Genomic DNA, 13,372 nt, shown 5'->3' on the forward strand with positions numbered 1-13,372 from the left:
AGGACTGATGTTGAATCTGAAACTCCCATACTTTGGCCACCTGATGCGAAGAACTGACTCATTTGAAAAGACCCTGATGCTGGGAAAGATTGAAGGTGGGAGGAGAAGGAGATGACAGAGGATGAGATGATTGGATGGCATCACTGATTCAATGGGCATGAGTTTGAGTAAACTTCAGGAGTTGGTGATGGACAGGGAGGCCTTACGTGCTGCAGTCCATGGGTCAGAAAGAGTCAGACACGATTGAGCGACTGAAATGATCTGAACTCTAACATCTGTCAGGTAAAATGTATCTTCAGAGGAGAAGGGCCACATGAACTAGCACAAAGGAGCTTTACAGGAGATTGAAGTAGAAGACAGATGATAAGCACATGAGAAGAGCTGGGAATCTGAAATCAGCCAGACTTCAAACTCTTGTTCCTCCAACTTTTACATGGGGCTATGTAGGCTCCTCATTTATATCTATTTCATAGGGTCACTCTAAGGATTAATGGACTTCAACTGTTTAGCCTGATGAGCCCTACCCCAATTAACTAAGTGCTGAAAAACATCAGCTGCTGCTCTATTATTTGTTGTTGAGTCATTAAGTCGTGTCTGACTCTTGTGACCCCATGGATTGTAGCCCACTGGGCTCCTCTGCCCATGGGGTGCTCCAGGCAAGAATACTGGGGTGAGCTGCCATTTCCTCCTCCAGGGGGTCTTCCTGACCGTGGGATCAAACCCATGTCTCCTGCATTGCCAGGCAGATTCTTTACCACCGAGTCACCAGAGAGGCCTGCTTTATAATTGCTGGTAGAATTTGGGATGAGTAAAATGATCACAATTTTAGAACCCAAATTGTGATACATGATTTGATATAGGATTTTCTGGAAGATTATACATACAGTAAGTCTCACAAAGGAATATAAATTATATGCTTCATAGATAGACAGATATACAAACGTGCACATCCACGCACACACCTTGGCTTTATTGAAAGACTAAAGCAAAATTGGAGGCATAGAGGTCCTGTAGGAAAGAATCACTTAATGTTGAATTCAATTTTGTATTTGAGCCTCACTTCAACAGAATGTCCATATATAAGATAGTAGCTAATTAGTAAGGGCAAAGAAGATGTGTATGGTCCTTACCCTTAGGGTACAGAAAATCCAATATGTATAAATAGTTAAAGGATATAAGAGAATAGAGTCACTTTCCAGGAGACCTCTGCTGTGAATGTTCTCAAATATAAGTTTGACAAAGGCTCAACTCTGAATCATCTTCTAACACAGGGATCAAACCCACATCTCTTATGTCTCCTATTTTGGCAGGTGGGTTCTTTACTGCTAGTGCCTCCTGGGAAGCCCAATAGCCAGGGAAGCTATCGAATAAAGTCATGTTCCATGCTTCACTTAAATTAATTAGAAATTTGCCCGTAATAGCTACCAAGGCCCAAGCAGCTATGACTGTAGCCTTTTGGGACTTCAATAAACTAACTCAATTTTTAGATAAGAATTAAAAAAAGCAAACTGTATGTAGAAATTCTCTGTAATATGGAGTGTCTTGGGGGTTTTACTTGTCCTTTCTAGGCATGGCTTCCCTCACATTCATTTATAATCATTTGCTTTCACAAAACCAGATTTTTCACCTATGGCTACAGAATTTCCTAATTACATGGTAAAGGAGGAAGATAGACTGTTTCTTCCCATTGATTTTTATTCCTGTTTGTGCTCATGTCTTCTTTCTCAAATGCGTTATTGACACATTTTGACTTTAATTTTTTTGTTGAATGTTTATAAATATCATCATGATAAGAATTTTTGTCTGATTTGTTTACTATTTTATCTCCATTAGGTGCTCAATAAATATTAACAGAGTGAATAAATCTATATCATCACTATCTAATTCCAGAACATTTCACCACAACAAAAAGAAACTCTACCATTAGCAGAGATTTCCCATCCCTCTTTCCCCTAGCCCCTGATACCAACTAATCTACTTCTTTTTTTTTTTGGCTGCACCCTGTGGCATGTGGGGATCTTAGTTCCAAGACCAGGAATCAAACTTGTGCCTCCTGTTTTGGGAGTGTAGCGTCTTAACCATTGGACCACCAGGAAAGCCCCCCAACTAATCTGCTTTTTGTCTCTATAAATTTGCCTTTTCTGGACATTACCTATAAATGGAATCCTACCATATTTGGCCCATTTTGTCTGACTTCTTTCACTTAGTATAATATTTCCAAGATTCATCTGTGTTGTAGAATGTATCAGTACTTCATCATTTTTATTGTTGAATAATATTCCATTGTATGAATATATTGCACTTTATTTGTTCATTAGCTGAAGGATATTTAGGTTGTTTTTACGTTCTGGCTATTATAGATAATACTGCTATGAACATTCATTTCTAAGTTTTTTCTGTAAATATAGGTTTTAATTTCTCTTGGGTATATAGTTAAAAGTGGAATTGCTGAGTCACATGGTAACTGTTTCATTTTTTGAACTGCCAAACTATTGGCAGTTGAAATTGAGCAAAGCAATTGAGCCATTTAAAATTCTCCAGTAGTGTGTGAACATTCCAATTTCTCCTCATCCTTGCCAATGCACATTATTACCTGCCCTTTTGGTTATAGCCAACCTAGTAGACATGAATAGTATCTCATTTTAGTTTGGTTTGCATCTCCTCAATGACTAGTGAGCTTCTTGTCATGTTCTTATTGGCCATTTGTGTATATTTGGTGAGGGCTGAAGTTTTTAATGATTATATGTTTTCTGGGAGGAGAAAAGTGCTTCTGTAAAGGGAATGTGTTATTCTGTGGAGAATTTACTGAGGCAAAGAGTAAGTGGTAGAATTTGTAAAGTTGTGGAGGAAAAGAAATCCTAGGAGTGGTTTATAGGATATATACTGTATAGATATATAGAGAGAATAAGTGATGTTTGTCTTAAAAAAGTTGAAGAATATATTAATAGAAAAAGCAAAGAAGAAAATCAAAATCACTATAAATTTACCTCTAGAAGATAATGACTATGGAAAGTTTGGTGTATTTCTTGTTAGATGTATTATTGTTCAGTCACTAATTCGTGTCTGACTATTTGTGACCCCATGGACTACCATACACCAGGCTTTCCTGTCCTTCACTATCTCCTGGAGTTTGCTCAAACTCATGTCCATTGAGTTGGTGATGCCATCCAACCATTTCATCTTCTGTTGCCCTCTTCTCCTCCTGCCATAAATCTTTCCCAGCATCAGGGTCTTTTCCAATGAGTCAGCTTTTTGCAGCAGGTGGCCAGAGTATTGAGCCTTCAGCTTCAGCATCAGTCCTTCCAATGCATATTCAGGGTTCATTTCCTTTAGGATTGACTGGTTTGATCTCCTTGCAGTCCAAGGGACTCTTAGATGTATAATATGCTTTTTAGTCTAGGGAGGTTCTCCTGCCAAAATAGGGTGATTCCCTGGTAAACTCTGGTATTACTCCACAGTTGGGTACTGGTAGGAATCCAGCCCCTCACAACAGAATTCATAAATTCAGGAGAAGAGACTGTGGATAAAATCTGGCTGAACAGTGAATAAAGCCACATGAGTAGAGTGTTGTGGTGGAGACAGTGCTAAACTAAAATCACATTTAGGTTCTAATCCTGGCTCCATCAGAGCATGTAGGGAAGGTGGAGTAACCAAAAGCCCAAACTTCTTCCAGCTCTAAAATGTCTTGAGTCCTGGGTGTGTTTTACAGGTTGGGCCGCCGAAGGAAAACCATGAAGCTGTGTCGAGAGCTCTCTGATTTGGTTGTGTACACAAACTCTGTGGCAGCCCAGGACATTGTGGATGACGGTAAGGCCTGAGTGTTTTTACTTCTGGATAAACACCCCTGACCTTTCTTTGTCAATTGTTAATTAAACTTTTGTTAATCGAATCATCAGCACACATTGCTGGAACTGCGTAGAATCCAACTTGAGTGTCAGGAAACTGATTGCTGGAACAATGCTTAGCTCACAGGGAGCGCTCTATTGATCACTTTGTTTGCCTAACTGGCTAGAGGTCAGAGACATTTCCTGCAGGGCAGAGGAGGACTTTATTATTAAAAAGGCAGATGGATCAGAGGAAGGTCTTCCCTGTGTTTAAACTATGGAGACTTGACCTAGTTTGATGGTCAGATCACAGATGGCCATTCCAAGTGTGAATGACTAGAAGAAAGAGGAAACTAATTGGCGGAAATAATATCCTGAAACGCCCCATATTTTCTCATTAAGAGTTTTGACCTTGATGAAAATAATTTAACCCACAGATTGCAATTTTAACAAAAAGAGCAGAAATTTCAAAAGCATTGTCTCTTTCACAGTTTTTTACCCATCAATTGCCATATGTGGAACCGAGAAATCCTAGTCACAACTCTTCTTACCTTGACTTCCTGCTGGCTGCACTTTCTCCTTAGCCTCTTCTCTTCTCACTTGTGTTTTGTCCAGTTATTGAGTGCTTATGAAAATAAACTATGATCATGTGGGTTTTCAGTATAATTGTAGTTTCAGTGGAAGTGAAAATTACATCAGAGTCTTCCATTTTCTCAGTGATGCTAAAACAACGTTGTGCTGAGTTTTGTGTCTTCACAACCTCCAGGATTTTTCCTCAGATCTTTCTTTTTTCTTCCCCTATTCTACAAGTATATATTTTTTTATCTAAAGATTTTCTTCCCTTTGGTGTTGAATCCTTCTTCAGATGATGATAATTATTAAGAAAAATTGAACTTCGTGTATGAGAATATGAGAACCTGTAGACTTCTGAGAAAGTGAACATTCTTTTTTTCCAGATTCTTTTCCATTATAAGTTATTATAAGATGTTGAATTTAGTCCCTTGTACCACTTGTTGTTTACGGTATGTATTTTGTTCTTGTTTTTATTCAGTTTCTTAGTCATGTCTGACTCTGTGACTCCATGGACTGCAGCACACCAGGCTTCCCTGTCCTTCACCATCTCCTGCAACTTGCTCAAACTCATGTCCATCAAGTTGGTGATACCATCCAACCATCTCATCCTCTGTCATCCCCTTCTCCTCCTGCCTTCAATGTTTCCCAGCATCAGGGTCTTTTCTAATGAGTAGGCTCTTGCATCAGATGGCCAAAGTATTGAACCTTCAGCATCAGTCCTTTCAATGAATATTCAGGACTGATTTCTTTTAGGACTGACTGGTTTGACCTCCTTGCAGTCTAAGGGACTCTCAAGGGTCTTCTCCAACACCACAGTTCAAAAGCATCAATTCTTTGGTATTCAGCCTTCTTTATGGTCCAACTCTCACATCCATACATGACCACTGGAAAAACCATAGCTTTGACTATATGGATCTTTGTTGGCCAAGTAATGTTTCTGCTTTTTAATATGCTGTCTAGGTTTGTCATAGCTTTTCTTCCAAGGTACTTCCCTAGTGGCTCACACAGTAAGGAATCTGCCTGCAATGCAGGAGACATGGGTTTGATCCCTGGGTTGGGAAGATCCCCTGGAGGAGGACATGGCAACCCACTCCAGTATTCTTGCCTGAAAAATTCCATGGACAGAGGAGCCTAGCGGGCTACAGTCCACGAGGGTCACAAAGAAGCGGACTTGACTGAGTGACTAACACTTTCACTTTCTCCCAAGGAACAAGCATCTTTTAATTTCATGGTTGCGGTCACCATCTGCAATGATTTTGGAGCCCAAGAAAATAAATTCTGTCACTGTTTCCATTAATAGTTGTATATATTAATCCCAAACTCCTAATTTATCCCTCCTCTTTCCTCTTTTGTAACCATAGGTTTGTTTTCTGTGTTTGTGAGTCTATTTCTATTGTGTAAATGAGTTCATTTGTGTCACACTTCAGATCCCACATGTAAATCATATCATGTAGTATTTGTCTTTCTTTGTCTGACTTACTTTACTTAGTATGATAATCTTTAGGTTCATCCATATTACTGCAAATGGCATTCTTTTGTTCTCTTTTATGGCTGACTTTTCTGTTGTGTGTGTATGTATGTATGTATGTATGTATGTATGTATACACACACATACACACGCACCCCCCACATCTTCTTTATCCATTCATCTGTGGATGGACATTTAAGTTGCTCCCATGTCTTAGCTGTTGTGAATAATGCTTCTATGAACATCAAGATGCATGTGCCTTTTTGAATTAGAGTTTTTGTGTTATCTGGATATATGCCTAGGAGTAGGATTGCTGGATCCTATGTAGTTCTATTTTTAGTTTTTTAAGGAACCTCCACACTTTTTAATATAGTAGCTGCTACAATTTGCATCCCCAGCAATAGTGTAGAAGGTTCCATTTTCTCCACACTGTCTCCAGCATTTATTATTTGTAGACTTTTTGATGATGAGCATTCTGAACAGTATGAGGTGATACCTGAATGTCATATTCTTATAGTAACGGCCTGGTAGGGGTGGTGGTGGTGTAGTCGCTAAGTTGTGTCCAACTCTTGCGACCCCGTGGACTATAGCCTGCTAGGCTCCCCTGTCCATGGGATTCTCCAGGCAAGAATACTGGAGTGGGTTGCCATTCCCTTCTCCAGGGAATCTTCCCAACCCAGGAATCGAACCCAGGTTTCCTGCATTGCAGGCAGATTGTTTACCGACTGAGCTACACGGGAAGCCAATAACTGCCTACAGCTAGAAAATAAACTTGGGAAGTATTTAAATGGAGTTAGAGGTATATTTGGTTCATAGAAATATAATTTCTACTGCATGCCTCAGGAAATCATAATCCCATTAGCTTAATGGAAAATAATATTGAGGATTGTTTAGTTCTTGAACATCACCTATTTTTGTCTTGTGTGTGTGTATGTGTATGTACACCACAAAATAAGTAATAGATAATGAATGCATGGCTTATCCTAATGCAAAACAACTCAGCTCTATTAATATACTAATTGACATGTGCCTAGTTAGCAAGGTCATCTTACTGATGATGTGGTGTGCCTAATTTATGTAGAGAGAGGAGAGAGTGGTACTAAATTTAGTGCTGTTACATCTGAAGGTGGTTTGTCAAAAAGACTATATTGTCTTTTATTATGTTCAAAGTATTCCTCATCTACAAGTATGATCATTTTTAGTATGCTTGAGATGTGTAATCTCTGCTAAAAAGTTATGTCAATAAGATATATACGATAAGGAGTCTATATGTAGGAAATCATCAAATTAAACACTGTAATTCTCTAATTTCTTTGCCTCTCATTTGTATTTATGAATGTTTCAAGTTCCAACTCTAGAATGTAGTTGCTAGTCAATTTGGCCAGTATTTAATATCTAAGACTGTACAACCCCGAGGACCACAGGGGCCCTGGGAGACTGCACAAATTAATTTGTACAGTCTGGATATAGCTCAGGTCCAGTAAAACAGTAATTCAACTCTGGTTCATGGGCCATGTCCTTCAGTCTGGGTTCAGAGTACACCCTGGAATGAAAATGAGACTCTGGGTAAGTTTAGGTCTGTATCTAGGCTGGTCTTTTCCAACAGGTCCCGATAAGATTGGGTGGTCATTTGGGGATGCGGTATGAATATTTAGTGAAGGAGTGGGAGTGGGGCATTCTAGATGTGTGGCACAAAAAGACAGAATTGGGAGAAAGGGGTAGGATATTAAATATTTGGAGGTTTACTCCATCGTGACCCCCTAACTTGTAGCATCGTTGGTCCTAGATTATCCCTTTCTGATGATGCTCTAAGCAGAAAATTTAATATCGGCTTCCTCGTTTATTTTTTTTAACCTCCCATTTTTTCCCCATTATTTATAAACTTGGCTAGGTGAATGATGTTATTTCTGAAACTTTTACTTCCTCATAATATTCTTTTGAATTCTTTTCCATTATTATTCCTTTCTCCCAAACAGGTTTCGACTGGCTTTAAGATTCTATTCAAATCAACTTTAAAACCCAATTTTCCTATTTTGGAATTACTCTTTTCCCTTTATTTTCTTAAGCCGCAAATGCAGTCACTTAATGTGTTTCACATGTGTGCTTTCTAAATGCTGCCTTCCATGATTGTCTCCCTTTTATCAGGAATGAGTTGCACAGATAGTTTTATTTATCCATAGGTGTCTTGCTCTCTGCCAAAGCTATTCTGTTTGAATCAGGCACCTAGAAAATGTTTCTTCTCTGCCCTCTTCCTACTAGCCAGATCAACATGAAGTAGGGAGATAAGAGAATTCTCTTGAGAGAATATGGGATTCAAAAATAGATAGTTATCTGAACAAGATGCAAAGCTCTGATCTGAAATGGCAAAAGAGTCCTGGGAGTAGGATTTTATAGATCTTTCTTGCTCAGGAGCTGAGCCTCTTCCGGTTGAATTCGCTCTTTTGCTCTGCCTTTTATTATTGGTGTAATCGGCCTCAGGATCTTTCATGAGTGGTATTTTCTTTGCTGCAGTTCTCACTTTTCTGTTTTCTTTGTTAAAAACTGTGTTAGGAACCACAGGAAATGTGTTATCCTTCAGTGAAACAAGAGCACATCAAGTGGTTCAGCAGAAATCAGAGCAGTTCATGATTTATAACCAAAAGCAGCTCACGAGGATTTATCCCTCCGCCTACCGCATCGATTCCAGTAACTTCAACCCTCTGCCCTACTGGAACGCAGGTTGCCAGCTAGGTGTGTATACCTCTGGGAGGAGCAGTTCTCCGTGGGTCTTGAGTCTAGGCTGCTATGTTACCTAATTCTCTTAAACTTTGAACTTGCACAGTGGCACTGAACTACCAGTCTGAAGGGCGAATGATGCAGTTAAATCGAGCCAAATTCAAGACAAACGGCAATTGCGGCTACGTTCTCAAACCCCAGCAGATGTGCAAAGGTGTGTGTTGATTTCATAGTCTTACCTCTGAATGCAAGACACCTTTACTGAAGGAGCACTCGGAAAAGCAGAGTGCCTCAGTGTTTTGCAACATGATTTTTAAAAACGAGAAAAATTATGTATTGGAATGTAAATAAAGAACTCTTTTTAAAAAATACTTATTTTTAATCGAAGGTTAATTGCAATATTGTGTTGGTTTCCAGCCATACTTCAACACGGATCAGCCATAGGTATACATGTGTCCCCTCCCTCACACCTCCCACCCATCCCAGCCCTCTAGGATGTCACAGAGCCCTGGTTTGTGTTTCCTGAGTTATACAGCAAATTCCTGTTGGTTGTCCCATTTTACATATGTTAGTGCATATGTTTCCACAATCCTGTTTCTGTTTGTCCCACCCTCTCCTTCCTGCCCCCGCTACCCTGTCCATAAGTCTGCTTTCTATATCTGCATTTCCACTGCTGCCCTACAAATAGGTTCATCAGTACCATCTTTCTAGATTCCATATATATATGTTAATACACAATATATTTGTTTTTCTCTTTCTGACTTCACTCTGTATAATAGGCTCTAAGTTCATCCACCTCATTAGCACTGACTGAAATGTGTTCCTATTTAATGGTTGAGTAATATTTCACTGTATATATGTACCACATATTCTTTACCCATTCATCTGCCCATGGGCATCTAGGTTGCTTCCATGTCCTAGCTGTTGTAAATAGTGCTGCAATGAACACTGGGATACATGTGTCCTTTTCAGTTATGGTTTTTTCAGTGTTTATGCCCAGTATTGGGTTTGTTGGGTCATATGGTAATTTTATTCCTAGTTTTTTAAGGAATCACCATACTGTCTTCCATAGTGGCTGTATCAACTTGGAATGTAAATAACTCTTGTCACCAGTGTTTAATAATTTGGTAGCCTTCCCTAGTAGGCTGGTGTTTGGCCTTCCATTGTAGCTCAGCTGGTAAAGAATCTACCTGCATTGCAGGAGACCCCAGTTCGATTCTTGGGTCAGGGAGAAGGGATAGGCCACCCACTCTAGTATTCATGGGCTTCCCTTGTGGTTCAGATAGTGAAGAATTTGCCTGCAATGCGGGAGACCTGGATTCAATCCCTGGGTTGGGAAGATCCCCTGGAGGAGGGCATGGCTACCTGCCGGAGTCCAGCCCTGGTGGATCTAGGGAATTCGAAGCGGGGACGGCGTCGGCGAGGATCAGGACACAATTGCTTAATTAAACGTTAATTAAGGATATAAAAAGTGGTGAAATAAGGATAGCTCAGTGAGGAAATTCAGCGGAGAAAAGAGGCTGAATAATTCAGCCAGAAGGTGAGAGAAAGAATGACATGGAGAGACCAAGCTTCGGTGAACAAGGCCCGCACTTTATTTTCCAAAGTAGTTTTTATACCTTAAATTATGCATAGAGGATAATGGGGGAAGGGGTAGAGTCATGCAGTAAGCCAGGCTTTCTTCCTGCAAACTTATCATATGCAAAAGTTTAGGTGATTTGCATCATCTTCTGGCCCGGAGGCCTGTTGACATTTTAAGACCCTTTCTTCAGAAAACTTATTTTTCTCTAAAGGTGATTAGTCAGGCGCCACCCTCCAAAAGCATTAGATAAAGTTGCATTCCTACAGGGCAAAGGTGTGGTGGGCTATAACAAGAAAAAGAATTAATTCAAGGGTCCAAGGTTACAAACATTAAAGCTACTACTTACACCAATGATATTAATCAATACACTGCCAGGGACACAGCAGGTAAGGGATATGGAAACTTAGCAGCAAACATTGGCCCAACAAGTGAAAAACCCTTCACCAATACAATTTCTAATCAGTCTTTTAACTGCTCAAAGGAATCTGTATTTAGACAGTTTAGAACATCTCATGCTTCTCACATTTGGGAGGCTCTGAATAATCACATGTGGCCGGAAAAACCTATTCAGGCAGGCTAGAGGATTTCCAAAGGAGTTTGTAGGTTGAAACACTATCACACCCAGGAACTTTATTAACTGGAGCTGTAAGTTAACTTTTTTCAGAGAGAGGTAGTAGGGGACAGCCCTCTGTAAAGTCAGAGGTGTGGGTGAGAGCACAAAGCAGAAAGTAGGCAGACTCTGGTTTTGGGTGTAAATGCTTGAGAATTTCCAGGGGGACTCCTGAGGCTCAATTCCGCCTTTGCATATGCCTAGCCTCCTTCCTCATGACCTTTGCCATGGGCAGAGTTCCTCACACTGGCTCCTGACAGCTACCCACTCCAGTATTCTTGCCTGAAGAATCCCCATGGACAGAGGAGCCTGGCAGGCTACAGTCCATGGGGTTGCAAAGAGACATGACTGAGTGACTAAACCACCCACACAGTATATTTAATTCTTTAAATCCCAGGCTCCTCTGTCCCTGGGTATTCTCCAGTCAAGAACACTGGAGTGGGTTGCCATTCCCTTCTTCAGCATGTGTGCATATGTATGTGTAATTTCCATGCTACCAACCTTAGATTTTAACCTCTATTTCTCAGGTACCTTCAACCCTTTCTCAGGTGATCCACTTCCTGCCAACCCCAAAAAACAGCTCATCCTGAAAGTGATCAGTGGACAACAACTCCCCAAACCTCCAGATTCCATGTTTGGAGACCGAGGAGAGGTAAGCCATGTATGACCAAGTGGTTAGTTATGTGATTATCTTATTGTGTTTACATTTCATCTGAGGGTGCTGTGTATGTATGTGTGTGTGTGTTTGTAAATGAGCCCTGACCTCAGCTTCTCAGATATTAACTGACTTACTGGCAAAGTACACACAATTCCTTCTGGAGTGCAGTGCATCATCTATTTTGGAGGCATGAGTGCAATACAATTCAATTGACAATCCAAGAAGGACACTGGCGATGCTAAGTTGAGATGCAAGGAGCAATTTTGTTATTAATAGAAACACTGAACAGGAGAATGTCTTACGCTCTCTGCATTTTTCATCTGCTGAGACCCTCGTCTCTGCTTCACATCGGCCACCTGCTCCCTGGTCACAGGCCACTCTTCCCTTGCTGCACTTCTGTTGCATGACTTTACAATGTCTCCCTCTGTGACCACAGCCTTCGCTCTTCCCAGGGCTGTCATTCCATGATTCCCACTATACCTGCTCTTGGCCTTCTTGGCCTCTGTTTCCTCTCTATCTGTCAGCCCCACCTCTGCTCTTGTCCTTCCTCTCAGGAGTTGTCCATCACTTCAGGCTATTTGCCACTCCCACCTATTAAACTATCCTTTCTGGATCTTGAATATCAATGGGGAAACCACATAGCTCTGAGTGGTCCCACCATCAACTCTGTCTCTAATCTCTGATGAATTCTGCAGTGCCATCCCAGCTCCACCTGATCAGCCCTCCATCACATTTCCCGCAGCAGATATTGTCAACCTCTTCTCTCCTCATACATGTATTCTCATCACTTTCTCATCTTTAGCAGATGGCTCCATGTCCTGCCTCTTAGGAAGTAGAGCTTCAGGTGGGACCGTGTCTTCCGTATCATCTGTAATGCCTCTGGCCTAGTCTCAGCCACCATCAGCTCTTGGCATTTCTGCTGCAGTAGGCTCTCAGCTCACTGGTCTCCCCTCTTCCATTCTGTTCTCTCAGCAGCAAGAATAATTATGTTGGTAGTATCAGAAAGTTTCTCCTTACTTCCTCTTCTTTCCCTTTTTTCTTTGTTGTCTGCAGAAGGGAAGAGTCACTTCCTATATTTCCCTTAAACTTTTTGCTTTGAAAAATTTCAGTCCTTAGAAAAACTGCAGGAATAGCAGAATGAACACTGTATCTTCAGCATCTAGATTCATCAATTAAGTTACTAAATTTTGTTACTTTCGCTCTATCTTCCTTTCATGTGTAAATGAGTATATGGTAAATATTCATATACAGTTTTGAAAGGGAGACGTAAAGCAAATATAACAAAGTTTAATTATATGTGTGTGTATTTAATTATACACACACACACACACACTCATACATATATATATATATATATATATATACCTTTTCTTTGGAGAATTATTTGAGAGTAAGTTAACATCATGACCCAAACCCCTAAATACGTCAGCATTTCTCTCTCTCTCTTTTTAATTTAATATAAATAAATATACTTATTTTTAATATTTGGCTGTTCCAGGTCTTAGTTACAACCTTTGGGATCTTTAGTTGCAGCGTGTGGGATATAGTTCCCTGACCAAGGATGGAACCTTGCACTGGATGCAAGGAGTCTTAGCCAATGGATCACCAGGGAAGCCCAGGCATTTCTCTCTTAAAGACAAGAAGATTGAGACTTTCCTGGTGGTCGAGTGGTGAAGACTCCATGCTCTCAGTATAGGAGGGGTCCAGGTTCGATCCCTGTTCAGGGAACTTGATCCCACATCCCACAACTAAAGATCCTGCATGCTTCAATGAATACCCAGCACAGCCAAATTAATTCATTAATTAATTTTTAAAACAGAACAAAGTTATCCTGTATAACTGCAATACAGTCATTACACTCATGTTATTAGATATTGGCACAATAATATATTTTTCTGCTATTTTATTTTATTTTTTATTTCTTTTAGACCCTCAGAACAAC

General features: G+C 40.3%; 1 protein-coding gene across 9 annotated transcripts in view; it reads left to right on the forward strand.

The window, feature by feature from the left end:
* The window catches only part of PLCH1 (phospholipase C eta 1), a 253,565-nt gene that overhangs the window by 222,998 nt on the left and 17,195 nt on the right, over positions 1-13,372 (forward strand). For all 9 annotated transcript variants that reach the window (XM_027543071.1, XM_027543077.1, XM_027543032.1 and 6 more), the window contains 4 exons: positions 3,710-3,807; positions 8,416-8,595; positions 8,687-8,794; positions 11,300-11,424. In XM_027543071.1, the coding sequence (XP_027398872.1) occupies positions 3,710-3,807; positions 8,416-8,595; positions 8,687-8,794; positions 11,300-11,424 (511 nt within the window). The remainder of the gene's footprint in view (positions 1-3,709; positions 3,808-8,415; positions 8,596-8,686; positions 8,795-11,299; positions 11,425-13,372) is intronic.

Source organism: Bos indicus x Bos taurus, chromosome 1 (genome assembly GCF_003369695.1).
Source record: "Bos indicus x Bos taurus breed Angus x Brahman F1 hybrid chromosome 1, Bos_hybrid_MaternalHap_v2.0, whole genome shotgun sequence".
In the NCBI taxonomy this organism is placed as follows: domain Eukaryota; kingdom Metazoa; phylum Chordata; class Mammalia; order Artiodactyla; family Bovidae; genus Bos; species Bos indicus x Bos taurus.